This window comes from Aulonocara stuartgranti (assembly GCF_965226115.1).
Source record: "Aulonocara stuartgranti genome assembly, chromosome: 18".
Classification (NCBI taxonomy): Eukaryota; Metazoa; Chordata; class Actinopteri; order Cichliformes; family Cichlidae; genus Aulonocara; species Aulonocara stuartgranti.
Window position 1 is genome coordinate 22,036,458 of NC_138954.1, and position 23,534 is coordinate 22,059,991.

General features: G+C 41.9%; 1 protein-coding gene across 1 annotated transcript in view; it reads left to right on the top strand.

Annotated features, from left to right (window-relative positions):
- LOC309693296 (potassium/sodium hyperpolarization-activated cyclic nucleotide-gated channel 2) overlaps nt 1-18,472 on the top strand; it is a 33,501-nt gene extending 15,029 nt beyond the window's left edge. The window contains exons 4-8 of the mRNA XM_082512384.1: nt 1,609-1,827; nt 14,929-15,075; nt 15,182-15,422; nt 15,502-15,666; nt 16,153-18,472. Of these exons, the coding sequence (XP_082368510.1) occupies nt 1,609-1,827; nt 14,929-15,075; nt 15,182-15,422; nt 15,502-15,666; nt 16,153-17,102 (1,722 nt within the window). The 3' untranslated portion in view covers nt 17,103-18,472. The remainder of the gene's footprint in view (nt 1-1,608; nt 1,828-14,928; nt 15,076-15,181; nt 15,423-15,501; nt 15,667-16,152) is intronic.
- Nucleotides 18,473-23,534: the final 5,062 nt, after the last annotated feature.

The following is a 23,534-nucleotide window of genomic DNA, read 5'->3' on the forward strand; positions in this document are numbered from 1 at the left end:
TGATTGAGACTTACGAGGATATGGAGTCTCTCCTTCTCTCTTGCCTGTTTCTATTTCAGAATCAAAGTGCTCATCGTTCATCTATTATTCAATCTGCTTCACTCCACTGTTTCTCTTTCTGTTTTTACATATACCATTTAGCCCCAGCCCACTTGGTGGAGCTATATTTATTTTGGGAGTTTTGATTTCCCTGACCTCATATGGAGAGCTCTTTCTATCACTTTGTGGCCATTTAAAGTTATGCTGTTTGGATGTTAACAAACCTCTATGGTCAGTCTCTACCTGTGATTTTTTTTTATACCTAGTGATTGTTCTCGTATCTAATCTAATAGAGGAATCAGATAAAAACAAATCAGAAAACAGCAAAAAACCCAACAAAAAACCCCATATGTTTTTTTTAGTTTTCAGGTTTGGGAGTTACCAGCACTTAGAGAAACTACATTTATTTGCCCCAATTAAGCCAAATATTCATAATGAGAAACATTTGTGCATTAATCTGCTAGACACAGTACTTGTTGTATCGTCAAATTGTTAATATTTGAATACACACAACACATTTTGCATCGCACTAAAAAGTTTTTTTTACATGAACTTAAAACAATAATGTTAATTTTTGAGATTAAAACATTGAATAAGTTCAGGTTTTTCATAAAAACACTACACTTTGGTTAGTTTCGTTATAGGAAAGAAACAGAGAAGAACTGCACACTTCTTAATATAATGCTGCAGTAGAGTGCTGATGCACTTCTCTGCAGCAGGTTATGGGGAGGATATAATGCAGCTGATTGCCTTTGTTAAGTGCAGCCTGTGACCTCTGTGTAGCTGGTACATATTTAGTGAGGCTAAGTGTGTGTGTGTGTGTTTTTTAGTGTGTGTGTTTCTTTAAGACTTGAGGGTCTCAGAGGTTTTCAGGATGCTGTTTGTAACTTTTTTTCCCTGTGCGCTGCTTTAGTAACACAGCTTACACAGATAATGAGTTTCTTTAGTAGAAAAAAGATTAAACATAGCTAAAAATCTAGGATTCTGATCCTACTTTTGGCTTTGAATTAATTGCATCAGCATCGTGTTCAGACTCAGGTAAGCACAGTAAGGCCAAATCAAGACCTTTTTCATCTGACTTTTCTGTTAAGGGCTGTGTTTGGGGACAAAGTTACAGTGAAATAAAACATTGAATAAGTGTTCATTACATGTATTTAAAGTGGGCGGAAACATAGATGTCTTTCTAAGTCACAATAAGAGTTTGGAGTTGCCGCACAAGCAGCTTGGTGACTGCTGCCCCGCTGTAGTAGATTCCGATTCACACAGTTCTTCAAGTGCATATTTAATGACCTCTCATTATAATTCCTCTCTGAGGAAATAACTTTCAAACCGTCTCTACTTTCCTGATTAGGCCTCGAAGGATTCCCTCGGTGTTGTTTCCCCTTCCTCCCTCTTTCCTTCTGTGTCCCTTGAGCTCTCATTTATATAACTGTTCCTCCATGACCCCTGTCCCCAAAGCTTTTCTTCTAGTTACCTACTCCATGGCATCACCCTCGTCTGAAACATATATTTGAATGTAACATTTGTGTGTTTAACTCCTTGTTTATCTCCTTTCTTGTCTTTCCACAGAACGACACCTGGTCAGAGCTGTACTCCTTTGCTGTTTTCAAAGCAATGAGCCACATGCTGTGCATTGGTTATGGCCGCCAAGCCCCAGAGAGTCTATCAGATATCTGGCTCACTATGTTGAGTATGATTGTAGGAGCTACGTGCTATGCTGTTTTTATTGGCCATGCAACAGCTCTCATCCAGTCCCTGGACTCCTCCAGACGGCAATATCAGGAAAAGGTGAGGAAACAACTCCATCCCATGATTTCAACACTTTTCTGCGAGCTGTTTTTCTTTAGATCCAGTATTTCCTCTTTATTTGTCCTTTAAAAGCAAGTTATTCACCTGCTTGCAAAGTGTTGGATAAGAAAATGAGATGAAACATTAAAGCTGAAGTGGTGGCCCATCAGTTGAGTAATTTAGCCTAGCATGAAACAGAGAAGCAGCTAATCTCACTGATCATCTACCAAAATTTACTCACAAGCTTCTGTGGAGCTCCTGAGCTTAAACATTATGTTGTTTTTGGGGGGGTTGTCTGCCAATCAGAAGGAGCACAGCTTGATCCCTGGCTCCTTCAGTCTATGTGCTGAAGCATCTTTGGGTGAGACACTAAACCCTGAATTGCCACGATGTATCCATCCCGCACCAGATAACGACAGCTGTGGTTGGAAAAAGTCTTTGTTCCAGTTGAAGTCTATGGGAAAACAGCTTTCTGTCTTGACCTCTTTAAACACTTTCCTGATGAGTTCATGGACTCAGTCACTCATTTTGAGTCATACTGAGTAAAAAATTAAGTCTGGTTAGATTAAAAAAATGAGGATTAACCATCATATGCTTACTGGCTAACAACTTATGATTGATAAGTCACCTCACAGTCAAAGACTCATCCTGATGCGGTCAGGACCAGCTCTATAGTCCAGAACAATCATTGTGTAAAGTGTAGAAGTAAATCTAAATCTACCTTGATATACAAAGAGGTGTTTACAAAGGTTATAAAGCTAGTTATGTAGCTATTTGGTGGTTACGTGTTTTGATATTTACATGTTTACATGTTTGAATGTTTAGACATGCATGTTCAAACCAGTAATAAGTATGTGTTATATCTACCTGGTTGTTTTCCCTGTTTTGATCTGAGTATAAGATTTCCTGGCTTCTGAGAGGCCAGTGAAGTATTCATGAGGGCGGCACACAGGAAGTGTGGGTTGTTGTTGCAGTGTGTTAAAAGTAAAGAGGCTGCTAAAAAGTTATCCGTCTCCGTCTTGCTGTTCCTAATTATTCAGAGAGATTCCCAACCATCTAGTGAACCCTCACGTTACAATTGTACTAATGGAACTATGACCAGCAAGATACAAAATCCAGTAAGCAGTAATATGTGTTCAAACAAGCCTACATTTTTACACTATTTGTTAACTAAAATGTAAAAATGTAGGCTAATAAGATTGCTAATATGCATGACTAGCAAGTGTTACCAAGGATTAATCTCATGTAGTCCAAGATCTTACAGAAGAAAACAACTTTATGTTCATGTTGAACAGAGCTGGATAAAATAGAGAGGTCCTTATGGTTAATGTCAGACATGCAGATGCTGACATTGCTAATGATTTGACGTAAAGATCACTGGAGACAGATTGGTAGTTAGTGTCAAGGGAGGAGTTAGATCAGTTTCACTATATCTGGAAGAGTATTTTAGTAACTGAAGGTCAAAAAGGATCTTTTTTTTTTTACAATCATTTTGTTTGTAGCCGATTTAGATATTTACTGCTCATTAAATGAAAATTAAACCATAAGGTCACGTAATTAGTTATCAATAATAGATAATACATATCATACAACAGGCTGTATGTGTGTGAGGAAGTGTAACAGCAGTGTGTGGCATCAACCTACTCCTAAACACTTCAGGTTGTGACCTTAACGGCACACCATCAGGCGCCATTAAAGCACCCGTATATGCTGTCATAAGGACAATGAACCTGAGCACAGATCAGAGCAGCGCTGAGCCGCGCTGCAGCAGTGGCCTGTCGTGGTAGCACAGTCACTCTGTTTCCAAGCAGAGTCTTGCCGGCTAGGGAGCAGTGGGAGTGCTGCCGGCTTTCAGCAGCCAATCAGAGGCTCCGGGTGTGTTCGGCCAGGTAGAGCCACATTGCCAGAGGCTGTGGCTGTGCCTGTGTGTATGTGTGATTGTGTGATGTCCCCTTGAGCAGCAGTAGAATTGATGAGGCAGCGGACCTGTGTGTCCCGGCAATGTCATCCTGAAGGTGACGTAAGCCATCATGGCCGCCTCCCTCTCTCAGAGTCTCTCACTTCCTGGTCACTCACTCACTGGATCTCACTCTGCCTCTGCTCTATATCATCTCTTATGCATCTTTAACTATCCACTTTACATGAGCTCCACCCCTCCTTTTCCTTCCCCTGCACTGCTTAAATGTCTCCACCTGATTCTCTCTGGCGTATCTCCTTCCTGATCTCTCGCTCTCCTCACCTCCGGATCTAAATTTCTCTCTTTTTTCCCCTTCTCTTCCTCTATCTCTATCCTTTCTGGTGGTGGTGTCCTTGAAAGGTGCAGTGCTATTGCTAACTGGCTGCTATACAAAGCAAACTGAGGGGGAGGGTAAACCTGTGGGAGAGACAGTCCTGGTGCACTGCAAGATATTTGAATGCTGTGTATTTCACATTGTTTGGAGTTTTTCTCTCTCTCTCTCTCTCTTTTTTTTTTTTTTGTCAGTTTGGTGTCTGGCTAGCATTGTGCGGCTCTCCGCAAAGAGTTTTATTGCCATGTGGCAGGACACTTGAGCATAAATCATGTCCAATAAACGGTTTAGAAGAAAACGATTCAGCCAGCAGAGTGCTGACTGAAGCTCTTGTCGTCACAGTTTGCCCAGGATGATGAGAGTTTTCTGTCTGAGGAACAAGTCACCCACATGTGCAAAGTTTAAGTTTTCCCCCCAGTTTTAAAAATCTTCTCGAATTTGCACCACAAGCAGGATGAACTCAGCAAACTAAAACCTTAAAAATTTAAGAGCTGTGATGAGTTGTCTAATCCTAAACCAGCCTGTATGTTATCCAGTTTAAGGATGAAGCGAGGAGTACGAAACCTACATGCCTTGACATTAGAATTTTTTCATAATGCTGTGCTCTTTATGTTTATTCTTTCAGATTTAGACATTTTCTAATACGTCCTCACCCTGTCCCAGAATATACAGCTTTTCTGCTGAGGCCAAGAAGTGCATTTCCCTTAAAAACCTTTTTTTCTGACCAGTTGTCATATTTTTTTTCTGCTGCTCTGTGAGGATTAGTATTTGAGCTGCAGGCATGTTTATTAAAGAAAAAAAAAAAACTCAGAGAGCAGAAAAGTGCCATGCATGCCAGTGAGGCTGATGCCGATGCTGCCGGGTGAATTTGCAATGCTTCCAGATAGGACTGTGAGTGGCATTTTTATCATTTTGGAGAGTGTTAGCAAAACACGTCTGCTGGCAGTCTGTTACAGCCCCAGTGTGGATTGAGCTAGCATTGTGTGAAGGGTTCCTTTTCAACCCAGAAGAAATGTCAGAGTCACAATTCATGCAGGTTAAATTTGGCTTGGTGGCTTTGGTGCAGAGACCTTTGTGTTAGTTATACATAGTAACAGTGCACAGTGACACATAGCAGAGGGGCATAGAAAGAACAGCAGTTCTACTTGTGCCTCTTTTTTTGAAGATTCAAATCTGATACATCAATGAAAATGATAAAAATGATGAATTCAGGAATTCTAGATTCTAGATTTGACCGTTGATTTGGGATACTATATAACTGCACTGTCCTCTGATTCCTAGCTCAGTGAATATGCTATATGTCATATTGCTATAGTTCTACAATGACATACCAAAAACATGCATAACTGCTCATTTGGACATCTGGAAAATCATGTCTTAGGTGCAGCATTTTGTGATTCTGACTTTGTGGTTCTGAGCGTTTTGTGTAGCGCTGTATGAGGTGTATAATCATGGTAAAAAGAAAGTAGACTTCAATTCTAAGGTTTTGGGTATTGGGACATAATGAAAGTAATCTGGTCCACAACAGATCTTAAAATGAGGTAAATACAGTCTGAGATGAATTACAAAACAACACATATTACACCCTGTCATTATTTATTTAACAAAAACAACATGCAGATGCAGTGTGTGAAAGATGAAGTACACCCTTACTGGTTACAGGAACCAAGAGGGTAGAAAGCAGCCAGGCGCTGTTGATCAACTGCAGTTGATGAATTGATTGTTGGAAAGTGTGAGGTTTGTGGAGTTTGCAGGAGCATTCAGATGATTGTTACCACAATGCCAAGGAAAAAAGACATCAACAATGATCTTGGAGAAGCAAGTGTTGCTGTTTGTCAATCTGGGAAGGGATATAAGGCCATTTATAAACAATCTGAAGTCCATCAGTCTTCAGTGAGGTCAGGCCTTAGCATATTAAATGTTAAAGTACAGGACAGTTAAAGGACAGTACAATTAGAAAAAGCATGGCTTGTTCAAAAGTCACCAGGAGAAAGCTTCTTCTCTCTAATATAAACATGGCAGCATGGCTTAGATTTGCAAAGTTGTATCTTCTTGTTATTGGCTTTGGACATGTGCACCTTGCAGTCGCTGAGTGGATCATGAACTCCCGTGTATACTAAAGTATTCTAGAGTCAAATGTGAGGCAGTCTGTCTGACAGCAAAAGCTTGGCTGAAACTGGATCATGCAACAGGATAATGATCCCAAGCACAGCAGCAAATCTGCAACATAATGGTTAAAAAAAAGAAAAGAATCAAGGTGTTGCAATAGTCCAGTCAAAGTCCAGACTTCATCGTGATTGAAATGCTGTGGTGGGACCTTGAGAGAGCTGTGCATAAATGAATGCCCCAAAACGTCAGTGAACTCAAGCAATGTTGTAAAGAAAAGTGGGTCAAGGTCTGTATGAATGCAGCACAAGGAATTTGTAGACATGACCTGTGATTAACATGTCTCAAGCTTTTATTGTTTCCCCCTTATACTTGTGTCAGTACTAAACATCACACTTTACTAAGTGTGGCTTGTTAATAAAGTTGTTTCTAGTTGCAGGAATAAGTGAATCTGTGTAGAGGTGGAGAATCTTTAAAGATCAGACTGGATTTTATATTTATATATACTAGATACACTCTTTTTTACTTATAACACTAAAAAGGGGTTTTACGTGAAATAATCATCTCTCCCTTGTAATCATTGTAGAGGCTGATCTGAGTCAGTGAGACAGAAAACACACAACAGTGCTCCACCACCACTAACCTCCCTTCCCTCATCTAGGGTACCAAAAACTCTTTTCTACAATTTTTAGTCATCCCCCAATTACCCAGAGGCAGGCGGGCTTTGTAAAGAGATTCCTGCACTCACATTTACAACAAAAACCATCCTTTTTTAGCTCTATCTGATGGTAGAGCAGGGCGATATGGCCAAAAATATTTATCACGATATATATTTGAAAATTTGCGATAACGATATAACCGACGATATAACTGATGCGAGACAAAATACAACTCCACAACATTACTAGCGCAAAAAGACAACCTTCCATTTATTTTCACTTAAACAAGAAGCTGGTTTTTATGTACATTAAAGCTTTATAAAAATGTAACAGTGCAAATGCAAATTCCTTGCTGAAAGTTTAACCAAAAGGCATTTCCAGTAGAAATGGGCTGACATATCCTGAGCATAACCATGTATAATATCCACTGAAGTTAAAAAGAGGTGCTTTGCAACATTAAACTGCAGTGTGCAGTACGCATTTTTCGGACCATAAGGTGCACGGGATTATAAGGCACATTAAGCGAAACAAAGCAGTCAGATAAATCAAACTTTATTAAACTCATTCTTCTTGCTTCCTCCACTTCTGTACCATTGATTCATTAATGTTGAATTCTCTGGCAGCTGCTCTATTCCCATGTTGTTGCAGTATATTAATGACTAACCTCGTATTGTGGATGGATTATCTCAGTTGTTCTCCTGACTGAAGTTTGGTCCGTTTACAGCATCCTGCCATGCGATTGCATTTGTCTCTAACCATGAAGAACCTTCACGTTAACTTTTATAAGTGGAAAAGTGTTAGTGTTCGTCCTCCAGCTTCACTGTTTATGTTATGCTAACATAGCTGTGTCGCTAGCGATCACGTAGCACATCATTATATACCAGCTAGCCCAACTTCAGTAACCCTACAAACGTCACTGCTGTTTAGTTTCCTGTCTTCATTTATGTTGGAAGTGATAGCAGAGCTGTACGTTTGATTTTTTTCAGAAATCTCTCAGTCAGAACATGCAATATCATGCTTAGGTAACTAGCGAAACTAGCGAGCTAACTTCCGCTAGCTTCCTGCTAACTTCTAACTCCGTTAAATGTAATAACTTTTGTTTTCATGGATGCCTGGAAGTTAAACTTTATAGTTACACCTGGTAAAGCAGCAATGCTGATCGTTTTATTAAAGATGAAAGAATTTAGACAGTTTTTAACTCTAAGTGATGCTGCAGTGTTGTTTGACCTGAAGCATACGGAGTTTAGGACCCAGATTACTCCCAGATTTAAGAGCATCTTAGTCCGACAAATACGACAATAACGACGGCCGCTTGCATGTTCTGCAAAAAAATGTGCTTTGTTGTGTATCTGACGGACAAACACCAAACCAGTTCCACATCACGGAAGTTGCACCATTTTTACAAACCAATTCTGGTTCATCTGTTTCACTCAACAATCGGCCATGTGCGTATGAAAACAAAGGCACTGCGCATGCGCGTTTTACTCCCATTCTATCGCGATATTTCATTTTCCTATCGTTGCCTAACATTATACCGGTATTACCGTGAACGGTATAATATGGCCCAGCCCTATCTGATGGTATTCATTATTTTACATTACTGGTTTTTAAATAAAAGTTTCTATTGAGTCAAGCCTTGGCTGTCTCTGCCTTTGACTGAATTATATGATTTCCTGTATTTCTTCAGAAGCTCAGTTTCGTTTAATGAGACTGTGTTCTGTGTGAGACCCCACAGCGTGTTTTTCCTCCCTCTGTACACATCTCTGAATTGAAGACAGAGAAGTCAAGTTCTTACTTACTGTTATCTGATTTCCTTCTCTTTGGTGAATGTGCTTCATAATGTAATGAGGTGATTTAGCCGGGGATGGAGTGAATGTATTATACATCCACATGTCCGTTCGGGATGAACCCGAATTAGGATGGAGAGTTTTTGGATGAATGAGAGGAGGTGACTCAAGCGAAAGGGAGAGAAAGGAGTAAAAACCTGATGCTGGCTCAGTAGTTCATGGGTTTGAAAGCGGGAAAATGTAATCACAGACAAAGCGCTCCCTAAATGTCTTTCCGAATAACAAATCACGAAAAGCAAATAGATCCCAAACAGCGGTTTAAATGACAAAATGTCAGTGGAGCGGTTTGCTGCCGCATCATCAAAGTGACACAGAAAATGGATGTCATTTTCACTCTCATTTGGGTGTTTGTCAGTCCCCTGTGGGCGCTGTGACGCACTGGTCAGAGGCTTGTTTTCTCTCCTCCGTGACACTGGAGAGATTTGACGTTTGCCCGGCGATGATCGATACGCCGCACTATGACATGGCACTCAAAGCCAAGTCATTAAAGGCCACCATCTCAGTTCAATCAGATAAGCTTTAGCTGCCTTATTCGTTCAGCCTTATCCGACTCAAGCTGCGGGACTGAGCTTCATGCGTAACCGCACACGGTCGCTGCACCTCTCCCTCTGTGAGGTTTACCCTCACTGCCACCCCCCCCTCGACACCTACTCTTTTCACACAATCAGCATTTCCTATTGTGTGGGCTGCTCACCAAGAGCGCAGTGTTGGCATGGACACTCCGGGTAAAGAGTTGTGACACGGGGTCATTTCTTCAGGCTGCCCTCCATCTGCAGATGTCAGGAAGCAGATTCACTCATGCAGGTGAGACTTCGTGTTGCGTAACTCCGTCAGAATTGCTGTGGAGCTGCGCCGGCCCAGGAGACTTTTCTTTATGTGGATGCTGAATAATTCAGATGTTGCATGTTAGGTTTATTTATGTTTATTTTTGTTTTCCTTAAGGAAGCTCCGAGGATGACGCTATCAGTCAGAAGCACGCATTGCTTTTTCTGGGCATGGTGACAGTACATTTTCACTACAGAACAATCTGCATTCACTGCATTACCATTTCCTCTCTGCAGGAACAATAGTTGTGTAGTGTGAATCTGGAGGGGTGATATTAAACCTACACAGAACACAGTTTCATTGTTTGGCCTCCGTGCATTTGAAATATAGCAGGTACTGAAAGTACATAGAAAAATCTTACAGTCAAATTTCGTATTCCGTTTTTAGACTTTTGTGTTTTTTGTCACGAGTTACTCATCAGAGAGGCCAATCTTAAAATATTTACACATTCTTCTTCTCCAGAGTGCACAGGGAAATAGAGGAGTTTACGGCCATTTTGCTGGCAAAGCATACCCAAAGACCGAAACTGTTTTCAAGCCCATGGCACCGTCTCATCTGGACAAGGTTTACAATACTGTGCAAAAGTCTTGAGGCACCACCTATTTCTTGATATTTTGCTCACAAGGAGCCAAGCGTTCCTGTAATTTTTGAGCAATAGCTTTCCAGGATTTCTGAAGGACACTGGTCATTGGCCATCTTTGGACATCGTCTGCTTTTTCAGTCCAGTTCTTGTACCTTTTAAAAGCAATCTTTTTTTTCTTTAAGCCATTTAACACCGACCAGTGAATTGTTCAAACATAAAAAAAGGCACCTGACACAAGGGACGAACCACTGTTGTGTCTACAGATAACAGACAGGAAGCAAAGAGTCAAATTAAATCCCCTTTCTCTAGTTCTAATATATGAAGAGTGAACGGGTCACCAATATCCACAGAAGAGGTCAGAACAGAGATTCAACAGTGAGTGTCTATAGCCAGCTGTAAAGCACTGCGGAGGCCCTGGCATGATTTGGGTCTGCCTTTCAGCCGGTGGTTTCAGGGATCCTCTAAAGCAGGGGTGCCCAATCCCAGTCCACGAGGGCCGGTGTCCCTGCAGGTTTTAGATCTCACCCTGGGTCAACACACCTGAATCACATGATTAGTTCATTACCAGGCCTCTGGAGAACTTCAAGACATGTTGAGAAGGTAATTTATCCATTTAAATTAGCTGTGATGGATCAAGGACACATCTAAAACCTGCAGGGACACTGGCCCTTGTGGACTGGGGACCCCTGCACTAAAGAATGATGGAATTATGAACATGGAAAGTACCATCAGACTGACAGTGGCTTCATTTTCTAGTATGGTGATGATCCTGGACACACTGCCAGTGCTTTAAAACCATACCCAGGTAGAAAAACACCCAATGAAACACTATCATTCATGGATCGACCTCCCCAGGGCCTGGAGCACTATTCCTGAAGACCACTTAAAGAAATTACAAGAAAAAAGCCAGAGACAGTTTAGGCTGTGCTTAAGAATAAAGGTGGTCATGCTAAATACTGACCTTGTTAGAACTGTACAAACTCTGATTTTGCGTTATATGCTGTATATCCAGGTATGTTTGCATGTTTCAATAAATTGCTGTAAATGAGGGGTTGCTTAAGACTTTTTTCACAGTATTGTATGCTCACTTCACTGACTGCTCACACTTGTGATGTAATCCTGAATGTTGCATCACTATGCACTTACTGAGAACTACATTGGCAGTAGCTAATGTAGCTCCTTTTGCATATTTCTTCAATAATGTGCTGAAAATTCCTTAAAGATTTTGGTCCATATTGACATGATGGCATCACACAGCCTCTTACATACTCTGAGCAGCCCATCTGGCACCAACAACCATATCACGTTCAAGTGACTTAAAACAGCTTCATACCTCAATCTGATGCTCTGATCTGATGCTCGGTCAAGGTCATCTTGACCATGTCTCTGCTGAGTTGCTGCCATGTGACTGGCTTATGAGATATTTTCTTTAATAAGCAGTTGAACAGATAAAGAGTGTGTCAGTGTGACTGTGTCAGAGGAAAAAGTGTCCCAGAAAAGGGGAAAAAAGCAAAAATGTTGCATTTACTTCTGCACTGTGGTGTCAGTGTATGCACATCATTATTTATTATTCAGTTTTAATAATACGAGCATATCTGCTCAGTTTATTAGCTCTGAGATCGTCCCCCGCTGTCCACTGTTTTCCCCCTGAGAGTTTCATTCACATTACACGAATAATGTAAAATATTCAGCCAATAGCAAGGGAGATAATTCAAAACAAGTCTTAACAGAAATAAAGCTCCATGTTTAAGCAATGTGACCCTAGTAGAGTGAAATGGTACTCATCGGTGGGGTCTGTTTGGTTTCTTGTTTGTCATTCGTCTCTTATTAGCGTGTTAGTGTGACCAGGATGTTCACAGGATGTACTGCTGTCATAAAGCCTGGGAATGAAAAAAGGGAAGCTTTCGTTCCATTGTGCAGCTTGGATCTGAGACAATAATTCTTCTAGTACAGTACACATGCATTCAGTTGTGTACATCTTAAAATCATTGTTTGCTAACTGTAATTTTCTTCTGCAAACAGAGAGCCAGGTAGTCTGTTCCTGACAGCAAACAATTTTCAGTTAAGGAGTTTATACGTTGCACTGGAGGATTCAGAGCTTGCAACAGTGTTTGAGCAGGTGGCACTCATTGTTTTGCTCGGGGCCTCTGGCAGGACACACAACATCTGACATACTGTTGTCTGTGGAAGAACTTAGCCACAAGCCTTTCAGGTTTTTTTGGGTGGGGGTGGGGGAGTGGGGGGTGGTGGTCTTGCGAGCAAACCTTCTCAGGGGACGTTACTCGATACTTACAGAGTGTGGCTTTATCCACCGCACAGCAGAGTTTAAGGAGTGCTGGGATTGGGGTGGTATGGATGATGACTTCCTCAGCTCCTGAACGTTGTGAGTACACAGCACCTGCCAGCGTGCTGACCTCTCAAAATTGTGGTTTGGACAGCTTTATAGGCTGAGTTGAGTTGTGGTCTTAAGCTTTCCAATTGAGCTGGGTTGAAGTGCACAGAGGCTGACAGCAGAGTACAAGGAGAAATCTTTTTCAACCAACAGTTCACTGTCTGCTCTGTTTACTGCCACGTCTATCACTCCTCTCTCTGCAGCCCAGCCACGTTGTTTCTAGTTTCTCTGTGATCACTTTGGAAGGACTGAAATTTGCATATCTAAACAACAGAAGCTGCTTGTTTGACTTGCAGCTATGTTGAAGGGAACCTTTCACTTTTTTATTGATTTGGCATTGATTAACTGCTTGGTGTGTTCATTTCAGCTGCGTGGTTTGTATATGTTTGATGACACTTGACAGACTTTTGCACAGACACTGATGTGTAGAGATTCATAAACCTTTCTAGCGCAAAGTGATGCTTCTATTGAGAAGTTCTTGAAAAAATAGTTAGTTAATTAGTAAATATTCAGTAAAGCATTTTAGTCCATGAGAGGGAGAAGTGGGGTGAAACACTAGTTGGAGCATAGAGGACTTCTAAGAAGCTCGAGAGATTCTGAAGCAGATAAAAATTATTTGTAAGAGGAAGAGGCATGAGAAATATTCTATAAATGCTAAATGAGAGTGGGGCAGTAAAATGCTACAGGTGAATTTTGGCCTTTTCTAAAATTCATAGGTGACATTGCCTAATCATAGCATGATGTTTGCTTATTTTGCCCTTTGTCTTAGTTTATTTTAAACTTTGAGTGTGGTGGTATTCTGGTTTTTTATTATCATCAAAATCCTGTTCACTAGAAACATTTAGCACTTCCTAACTCTGTCTTTCACTAGAGCCCTGAGCCAGTTCCTTCCTCCTAGATGTATTTATTTATGAATGAAATGCAGTTGTGAACAAGTTTTCACACTAAGGACAGGTTACTGCTTCTTAGGAATTAGGAGGGTAAGTAGCTGCCAGATGCTGCTAATCAAATTTACTTGACTAATTGATCATCAGCAAGTCTGAGTGCCTGTATGAAAGCAGAGGTTTTGGCTATTTGCTGGTCTGAAGCATTCAGGTGTATGTTAACACAATGACATAATCTTACCAGGAGATCAGAAGAGTTTCACCCCGAGGTCAGATGGTGCAATGTTCAAAGAAACTGCAAAATACTCAAGAGCTACATCTCAGACTCTACAGGCCTCAGTCAGCATGTTAAACGTTTGTGACAGCACAATTAGAAAAAGACTGAAGGAGTATCGCCTGTTTAGAAGGGTCACGAGGAGAAAGTCTTAAAAGAACAGCTTAGTTTTCCAAAGCTGCATCTGAACAAACCACAAGTGGGGATGTTTGTCCCTAATGCACAGCAGCATTTGGACAAAACTAAACACAGCAAATCAGCACAAATACCTCATACCAACAGTCAAGCATGGTGGTGGAGAGGTGATGACCTGGGCTTTTATTATCCTTAAGAGGGCTGTGGATAAACGAGTGCCCACAAACCTCACTGAGCTGAAGTGGGACAAAATTCATCCAGAGACTGAGAAAGTAATGAAGTAATAGAAATGAAAATGATCAGTTCATGCTATTGGTCTAGTAAACTAGAAGGCCACAAGAAAATGCAACAAAAATAAAATGAAATGCCCACACTGGACAGAAACAGCTGTTTTGCAGATCGTTTTGAGCGATCACCTGTCGGGAGTTTTCGTACTGAGTTATAACTGCAAAATATTGAGCAGTTCTTTAAGGATGTAAAGTTTTTCAGCCCTCTCTGGCCATTAAAATGCCTCAAGTCTCAAGCAGTTGCCTGTTGACAAACTTGGATCTTGAACAAAATTTAATGTGGTCTTTGTGCACCTGCCTAACTGGAAGTAGTAAATAATAAAGTCCAGAAACGAGTGAGCACTGCAAGTTTTCACAGTTTTTAGCTTGTTACTCAAACAGGTGTGAATGTGCATTTTGGGGGCTGTTATCAGTGGCAGGTTGATACACACTGCTGGTGTTTCAGTGCGTTTTAGAGAAGCAGGTTGCTATATTTGGGATTTACTGACTGTGAACTGAAAAAAACATGTTGCGCTGACGTTTTTCAGTGTTTGAACAGGTCTGTGATGAGAAATAGATATAAAAACATTTTTAATGGCTCAATTAATTGCTGCTTTCTGTATTTTTGGCATTAAGAAACATGTATAATAATAGTTGAACAATTGAACAGTGTAACACTAGAAAAGCAATACGATGCACACTTGCTAAAACTAATTTGCCAGCCCCATTACTGTTGTGGTTTTTAAATGCAATTGCTCGCCTCAAGGTCAATAAAACCTTTTTCTTTCTGTTGTTTTTGTTTGCATTAACAGGAAGTAAAAATCATCTCTCTTCTCTCTTAGTACAAACAAGTGGAGCAGTACATGTCCTTCCACAAACTGCCTGCTGACTTCCGACAAAAAATCCACGATTACTACGAGCACAGATACCAGGGCAAGATGTTTGATGAGGAGAGCATCCTGGGAGAACTCAGTGAGCCCCTGAGAGAAGTGAGACAATAATGCACATTATTCCCATTATTATATGAACCATATATTATATTAAAAAGTCTTTACTGTGCACATTTTTACTGTTCTTCTTTGCGTCTTGTCTTAGGAAATTGTGAACTTCAACTGTCGCAAGCTGGTGGCGTCGATGCCGCTGTTTGCCAACGCAGAGCCAAACTTTGTGACCGCCATGTTGACTAAGCTACGTTTTGAGGTATTCCAGCCACAAGATTACATCATTCGGGAGGGCACTATTGGCAAGAAAATGTATTTTATCCAGCATGGAGTCTGCAGCGTCATCACCAAGGGAACGCTTGCAATGAAACTCTCTGATGGCTCTTATTTTGGAGGTAAGATATTTTTTTTATGGTGCCATTGTTTTTTTTAACCCTTTTGTAAGCGGTGGCATTTTCTGTTTCCCCGTTTCAGAGATCTGCTTATTGACGAGGGGTCGTCGAACAGCCAGCGTGCGAGCGGAGACTTACTGTCGACTTTACTCTCTGTCTGTTGACCACTTCAATGAAGTGCTGGAAGAATACCCCATGATGAGAAGAGCCTTTGAGACTGTTGCCATTGATCGTCTAGACCGCATAGGTAAAAAATGATTTAGATCATTTTCATATGTATCATAATGTATTATCATATAATATGTTGGGCATGAAATTATGCAAATCTCTAAAACATCAGCTGCTAAGTGTTTCTGCTGTCTTTTCTTTTTATGAAAGAAAATGAAGCCGTGAACAAAAAACACAAAAGAAAATGTTTCCTGAATATTAAAAGAAGCAGTACAATGAGCTGTGCTCTTTGCTCAGAATGGCATAGGATGCTGTAACAATAGATAAAAGTACAGGGTGACACGTATATTTCCTGAGGGCTTGTTCTGCTAGAGGATGTACCTGATTTGAAGGGCATCGCATGCTATATCTAAATCGCATTGTTCTCTCGTTATACGTCCTCCTGTTTCCATGTATTTATGCATTATTCACCTTTATGTACTCCTTGTCCTTTCCTCAAACTTTACTGCTTCTGCCTTTTTTTTTATCTTTAGTAATTAGCCTGTGCTTTTATTTCTCTCTGCAGGTAAAAAGAACTCCATCCTGATGCACAAGGTGCAGCATGATCTCAACTCTGGTGTCTTCAACAACCGGGAGAATGAGATGATTCAGGAGATCGTCAAGTATGACCGTGAGATGGTAAAATTAGTAGACCTGCAGCGGCCACGAGCCATGTCTATGACCCCTTCGCTTGGCGGCATCTTTGCCCCTCCGGGTCAGCAGCAGACGGGCTCTGCTATCGCCACCCTCCAGCAAGCTGTGGCCATGAGCTTTTGCCCTCAGATGGCAAGTCCTTTGGTGGGTCCAGGGACTCTGCAGTCTCCACGCATGGTGCGAAGGTTTCAGGTGATGCAGAATCTCTCCAGTCCAGTCTCCATGTCTCCTCTGCAGTCTCAGCCCCCTCTGACGCTCGGAGGGGCATTTGGATCGGCAATTTCGAGTCCCCCAGTCCAAAGCCCGCTTGCAGCTTCAGGACGGACTTTCCAGCACATTGCAAGCGTGGGACCCTCTGGGTCCCAGCTGTCCCTAGTACAGCATCATGCACCAAGCCCCACACAGACCCAGCAGAGGCCTGCCTCACACAAGAGCACCCACTCCCTGCATATGGGGAGCTTGAGTCAGGACACCCGTGCCCTGTCGGCCTCCCAGCCTTCACTCCCCCAGGAAGGAACACCGCAAGCTGCCTCTGCAGCCCCTAGCCCCCCGCCCTCCACTCGCACCTCCAACACCTCCATCGGACCTCCGCAGCCCCCTCACTCCAGCATGCCAGGGCCCTCAGGGGTGGGGAGATCATCGGGAGCCCAACAGAGGGTGGCATTTGCCTCCACACCTCCTCCCACTGGACCTGCTGGAATGGGGGCAGTAGCAGCAGCTGCTGGATCAGGACCTCCAGACTCTGGAGCTCCCAAGAAAGATTCAATTGTCAGCCTTCCAGAGCTAGACTCTGCCAGATCCCGGCTGTCTTCCAACTTGTGACCCTGGTAGAGTTCGAGAAAGAGGCCTTTTTTGTAGGAGAATCCATTCGGTTTAGGTCAGTCTGGCTGATCTGTCAGCTTGCTGAATGACCAATCAGCTACCGCCAGCGCTACCAGTTATTGGACCTGGATGCACTGTGTGCTGGTGCCAGCAGAAGGAAAAGAGCTACTCAAAGTCTTGAGACACTTTGGCCAGGAGGAGTCTATACAATTAAGCTAGTATAACTTAAGGTTGAACTGGTCTAGTCTACTGTGCCAGCACCTTTAGTCTTAGTATCACCCCTTTCACTCTGCTTCCAAACACCTACTGTATATCGCTGTCTTTTCTGTAAAGATATGAAGAAAAGTATGATTGATGTAACTATTGCATACTGTGTAGAATCCATGCAATGCAATCTAGCAGGAGCTGGACTTAAACTGAAAATCAGGGACTTGAGGTCAAATGACAATGACATTTTAAGCGTCCAAAAGTGTTTTGAGTGTAACTTTTCTGTATAAGCTGTCGTAGCAAAAGAACACATTGCTCTTCATATTGTTTCAAATAGTAATGGGAATAGTGTTTTAGACCGCTGGTCGATCTTACATCGATGTGTAAATAGTTGATGAAAAAAGTACGGAAGGATATTATATTCATCGTATCTACCCAAACCAAAGTTGAGCTTGAACACCAAGTCTGGTTGTGTCTGTATCAACTAAAAAAAAAAGAAAAAAAAAAAGAAAAAAAGAAAAAAAAGAAACATCGACGAAAATGCCATTTATTTAACTGCCTTGATTCAACATTAGAAGCCATATATTTGGTTTGTGTGTATGTATACATGTGGGTGTAAGTGTGTGTGCGTGAGTTTGTTGATATGTTTTGGTTCTACTTTCAGAGAATGGACTCACACTCTACACTGCACGGTTGGTTTGACATGCCGATGGTGGTGCTGACCTGCTTTCGTCAAACACCTCTGATGCCGGTCGGGTTACAATCAGCCACCCACCAAAGCTGGTTTGGTGGGTGGCTGATTGTAACCCTGAAGGCCAAGGTGGTTAAAATATCTGAGCTTTACTCGAAGGAAACATTTGTGAACAACCCATACTGTATACTTGCTTGTTTCTGTCTAGGTTTATTGATTAACACATGCAATATAATTCTGCAATACTCTACCCCGCCTATATATATAAATATATATGAATATAAATATCTATACATATGCTGTACAGGAAAGTGAACTTCTTTCTTTTTCATATTGTTTTGTTTTTAATGTGAAATCTTAAAGAATCCAGCAGCTATTGTGGCTTCACTTGAGGTATTGTAATCCAGTGACCATGTTGTTACCTTAACCAAAAATGCTTGAGAGAATGAAAGGACTTGTAGTGTAACTCTTATTTTGTTTTGTTTTGTTAACACTTGAGAGGAACAAACTGTTTAATTCTGGTTTCACGTCACAGGAAGAATCCACGCTTTGAGTTCAGCGGGTCAGAACCTTAAAAAGAAGAAAAAAAATCAGTTTAGCTAAACTAATTCTCTCTAATGTTCAATTGTGAGATAAATGGGGGTTGAGGGTAGGCAATATGAGGGCATAAAATGCCTCACATGTAAGGAAAAAGACAAGAAAAAAAGAGAAAAAAAACATACTTGCTCTATATCAAAATCTTTATGTGTCCCATTTCATCCAAAACTCCCATGAATGTCTCAACATTTAGGGTTGAGGCTTGGATAGCTGGTTATATTTACTCAAAATACTCTGATCCTGTTGAACCTGAAATACTTCTCTTGCTGAATGTACGCCATACGAGAAGGAAGACAGCTAATCAGATATAAACTGCCATGTAAATAAAGGGACAGTGATTTAAAGAGGCTTTTATGATGCAAGGGGGGGTTGTGGGCATTGCTGTATGTGTTGCTGAGTGTCCGTGTGATCTTTTTTTTTTTATGGTTTAATGATGCTTCTCTGGGTTGAACATTGCTATATTTAACCTGTACCAGATCTACCACAAGAGGATCTTTCTTCTTCTTCTTCTTTCTATTAGTTTATTTACTGAAGTGGGCGTGAACAAGAGTGAGTCATAACAACTTTGATCTCCTTGGTCCAAAGTGAGCGCTGAGGACGTCCAATTAAGCACCTTGTGTTGCACTACGACCTTGTAATCAAAATGAAAAATCGATGCTCCATTCTCTTAAAATGGTTGCAGTACTTCTCTCGGATCCATTATCTGGTTAAACTGTAAGGAAGGAAAGTGAATCCAATTGGGTTAGAAAATAGGCAGCTGATTCATTGTGTTAGACAAATACCATGTCCACCTTTTTCAGCTCTGAACATCGACAGACTCTAATTGTAAAATCGATGCGATGGACATTTCACTCAGGTTTGCTACCTTTCCAGAGAGATGTATTGATTGCCGCAGCGTGGCTTTCCATTGATTTATGTAGACTTGTCTATCCTCCCATCATCCACTTGTTGATTTAACCGTGCTGAAAGGTTCCCCTTGAAATCTGATTGGCTCAGATAAATATGGAGGATCTACTGAAGTCGTAACCCTGAGATTGTTATTAGCGTAACACTCTGCCCGTTTGGTTGTGATCACTTATCCTGCGAGCTGTTTGAAACAAGGCGTAGGTGATTGTTTTTATCCAAGGGCTTCATTATATGGCTTGTAAATCCTGGCTCATTGTTACTGTAGAGCAGCCACATGTTCTCTTATCTGTTTAATTGATAACATGCACTAAACCTCGTTGTTTGTCATACCTTGGTTACAAAGCTGTGACCCTCCTTCATCAGCAACACTCTTTTTGTATTGCTTTTTTTTTCCTATGGGAAAGGTACATGCCAAAATGCCAATATGATTGTGAATGAAGTCCATTTGAGTCAATGGCTGTTGTGCACTTCAGTACTGTTCCAGTGCAATCAATTGGTCCTCTTCCCCAATCCTTTGTGCTAATACCAGAGTTTGCCCTATTAAGCTGCTATCAGGACTGTGCTGATATTATTTGAATGAGACCACAGTCAGTGAGAGCAAGATGGAAGGAGAGTTAAAGAGCTAACGTTTCAGGCAATATCAGGCGCCGTCTCTGTTTCATTGCATCCAACCGGTAGGATATGTGTGTAACTCACTCCCACTCAAAGGATGGCGTCCCAGACACTTTGATCAGTACCGCTCTGTTTGAACCCTCGGCCATGAGGCGGCTACAGCCCCGGCCAAGCACATACTTCTGTCAGTTATCTGTCTAGTGTTCAGTCTGCTGGCTTAAAGCCACCATCAGCATGTTGTGTGAGTGTATGTGTGTGTGATGTGGCGCTGTATTTGCCTGATGACGGGCGGTTCAAAGTGTGATTGTTTAATGGTTCTTCTACTGGGCCTTGCTATTTAGTGGGATTGAAAGCCCTCATACATGTTTGACACTGACTGACAATTATTGAGAATCCCTAAGTTTCAAACCTCTCATTCTTGCTGTACCAGTTGTTAAGGGTACCGAATGCCTTGGTGTTGACATGTTAGCAAATCAGGGTATTGTTTTTATTTGTAAAACTGTCTTTGAGTTATCAGTCTCTTTTGTTCGGTTGTTGTTTTGCAGTTTGTTTTTACAATGTGCCCCATGCACACGGACTGTATATACCTTGTGCCTAGTACATCTAGTTTCCACATAGTCTATTTTTGTGGTTTGTATGTGCCTGTAAAAATGCAAATCTGTGTTCTTATTTTCAACTTGCAATATATGTAAAAAACAAACAAACAAAAAAAAACATTAGAAGAGGATTAGTATTGCTGAATTACGATGACAATGTCAGTATATACAATTTTCCCAGATACGGGAAACACAAAATTGCACATTTTTGTTGGTTTGAGCCTTCCAACACCATGCGCGCTGTACTCTGTACTCTCATGTTCTGTACATATGGTATACACAGAGATGTGGGGCACATTGTTGTGTTTTTACCACAGCCAGCTGTATAAGATACATTTTTTTTACAGTGAGAGGGTGAGCTCTGACAGGCTTCTGGTGGATATCGGCAGTCTAGACGTTAGCTTAGATGATCCGCTCACTGCAAAGAGCCAAAAACGACAGAAATGGTAAATGGCCTGTATTTATATAGCGCTTTACTAGTCCCTAAGGACCCCAAAGCGCTTTACATATCCAGTCATCCACCCATTCACACACACATTCACACACTGGTAATAAACAAACTGTGGAGATGCTTGCACAATATCAATACAGTAACAGAAGTTGGCTGTGCACGTGCTGGAAACAACGTTCTTAAAACATATTGTTGCACAGCTATTTACACTCTGATGCTGGTTGCACACTGATCAAGTCTTTGCCATTTAAGAAAAGCTCTCTCTTAGGCTGAATTCGACTCATGAGCAGTCATGAGCTTGACCTACCATACCTTGGCAGATAATAGCAGAGTGCATGTTTGTATTTTTCTTATCTAAGCAGAGTTCTGTGTACAATTCTTAGTGGGACCTTCAAATCTAGACATTGTTGTGTACCAAACTACTGTACAATGATTTTATTTAGTCTAACAGTTAAACTTTTGTGTCGTAGCTACTGTAGCCTGCTTAGCTTACCTAAGCCTTCTCTCTGCTTCAGGACTCTGTGTGCTTGAGTTTGTGTGTGCGTGTGTGTGTTCCTGTGCCTTTCCTTCTATAATGTTGGTCCCACTTGAGAATATGATGCCATTTAGGGGGTTTTAAAAACCCACATGAAGCCGAGAGAGATGTGTGTTAAATGGTCACAACTACATTTGTTCTACAGAAGAGGAAAAAAAAAGAAAAAAAAAGAAAGAAACCACTGTAATGCTCCAAGAAATCACTCTAGCACATCCCTAGACTTAGTAGCATTCCACAGCCTGCACGAATAGCTCAGTGTGGGCATCCAGACACACTTTACCAGCACCATGTAGACGACAGCACAGATATCTGACACAGCATGTGTTCTCTCTCTCTCTGGAGGCCAGTCTGCAACCATCTCAGGCTGTGCTCTGCTTCTGCTCTTAACAGAACGGTTTAAGTATTTTGAAACTCCAGCTCTGTCTAAGTTGATGTCTACAACCCAGGACAACTCAGCTCCCAGCCCAAGCTGCAGTGCTACCAAATCAGTGTCAAAGGATTTCGATGGATACTTGGCATGCTTGTAATATTTGCCTGCATCCAGTCCTTGCGGACCGAGATGCTGGTGGCGAGGGCATGGGGCTGATTTGAACCTGTTTCTGAAAAGGCTGTCTTGTCCACCACCTCTGCTGGCCAAGAACACAGAGCCACACCCTGGTGTCTCTCAATAAGCTGGTCTGTCAGTCAGTGGCAATGTTGTTTAAGCATTCGTAAACAGACAATACATTGTTGTGCAATAAAAAGATGAGCGCATTGGCATACTTATCTCTGGGTGTGGACTTTTATTTGTCATCTGTCTCTGTTGGTTGGTGTTCTGTGTGCGTGCATGAACCAAACTGCTGGAGTTACACTAGTTACTACCCGCCCCACCCCCCACCCCAAACACACAGACACACACACACTCGCATATGTGAACACACACACGCTCAACCTTAATCAGACAACCAGACCTTTCCACCTCATTCTATCCCACATCAGATGAGATCTCTCTCTCTCCCTCTTTCTGCAGACAGGGGCTCTGCTGCATCCCTGATGAGGTGTCTGCGCTCAGTCTGAGAGCTTTCTGCTCTGTCTGTGTGTGTGTATACGAGTGAACACACGCACACAGCATTGCACAGCATTAAGTTCAATTTCTCTGGTACCTAAGAAGGTGTGCATGCACATGCAAGCCCTAGTTCTGTATTTGTCTGAGGGAAAGAGAGAGAGAGTAAATGAACCGGTGCTAGGAGTGTGCGCGCGTGTTTCGATGCGCGTGTCTGAAAGGGTGGGTGGGTGCGTCACGGAAGAGGGCAGTCCAAGGACACACTCCTCTGGCAGCCTGGGAGCGCATCCACCCATTCCCTCTCTGTCTGTTTCTTTTCCTTTCTATGTATGCACACACACAAACACACTGCTGTCTGTCTCCTCAGTGATTATGCATGGCACAGTGAGATAGAAAGATTAAAATTACATGCAAGGTGAGATTTCACCACAGTGCTCTACACTGTTCATCTTGCCTCCCCAGCTCTACATGCAGGTGGTACAAATGCGGGAGAGGCCATCCGCACTGCGTGTCCGCACTTTTACCTTGACGTGACATAATGTCCTCTCTCTTCCGCTCTGTTGACACACACACACACACACACACACACACACACACACACACACACACACACACACACACACACACTCCCTCTTTCTGTTTCATTGTAATTCAATGAACAAGCAATGTACTGGTAGTGGCTGCCGGCTGATACTACACCAAGTTGTGAAGCTATGTGAGTATATAGTTTCAGCCTTATATGGCCGAGGACTGTCCTCTACTTTGTTTCCTCTGCAGTGCTGGTCCTCTACTTTG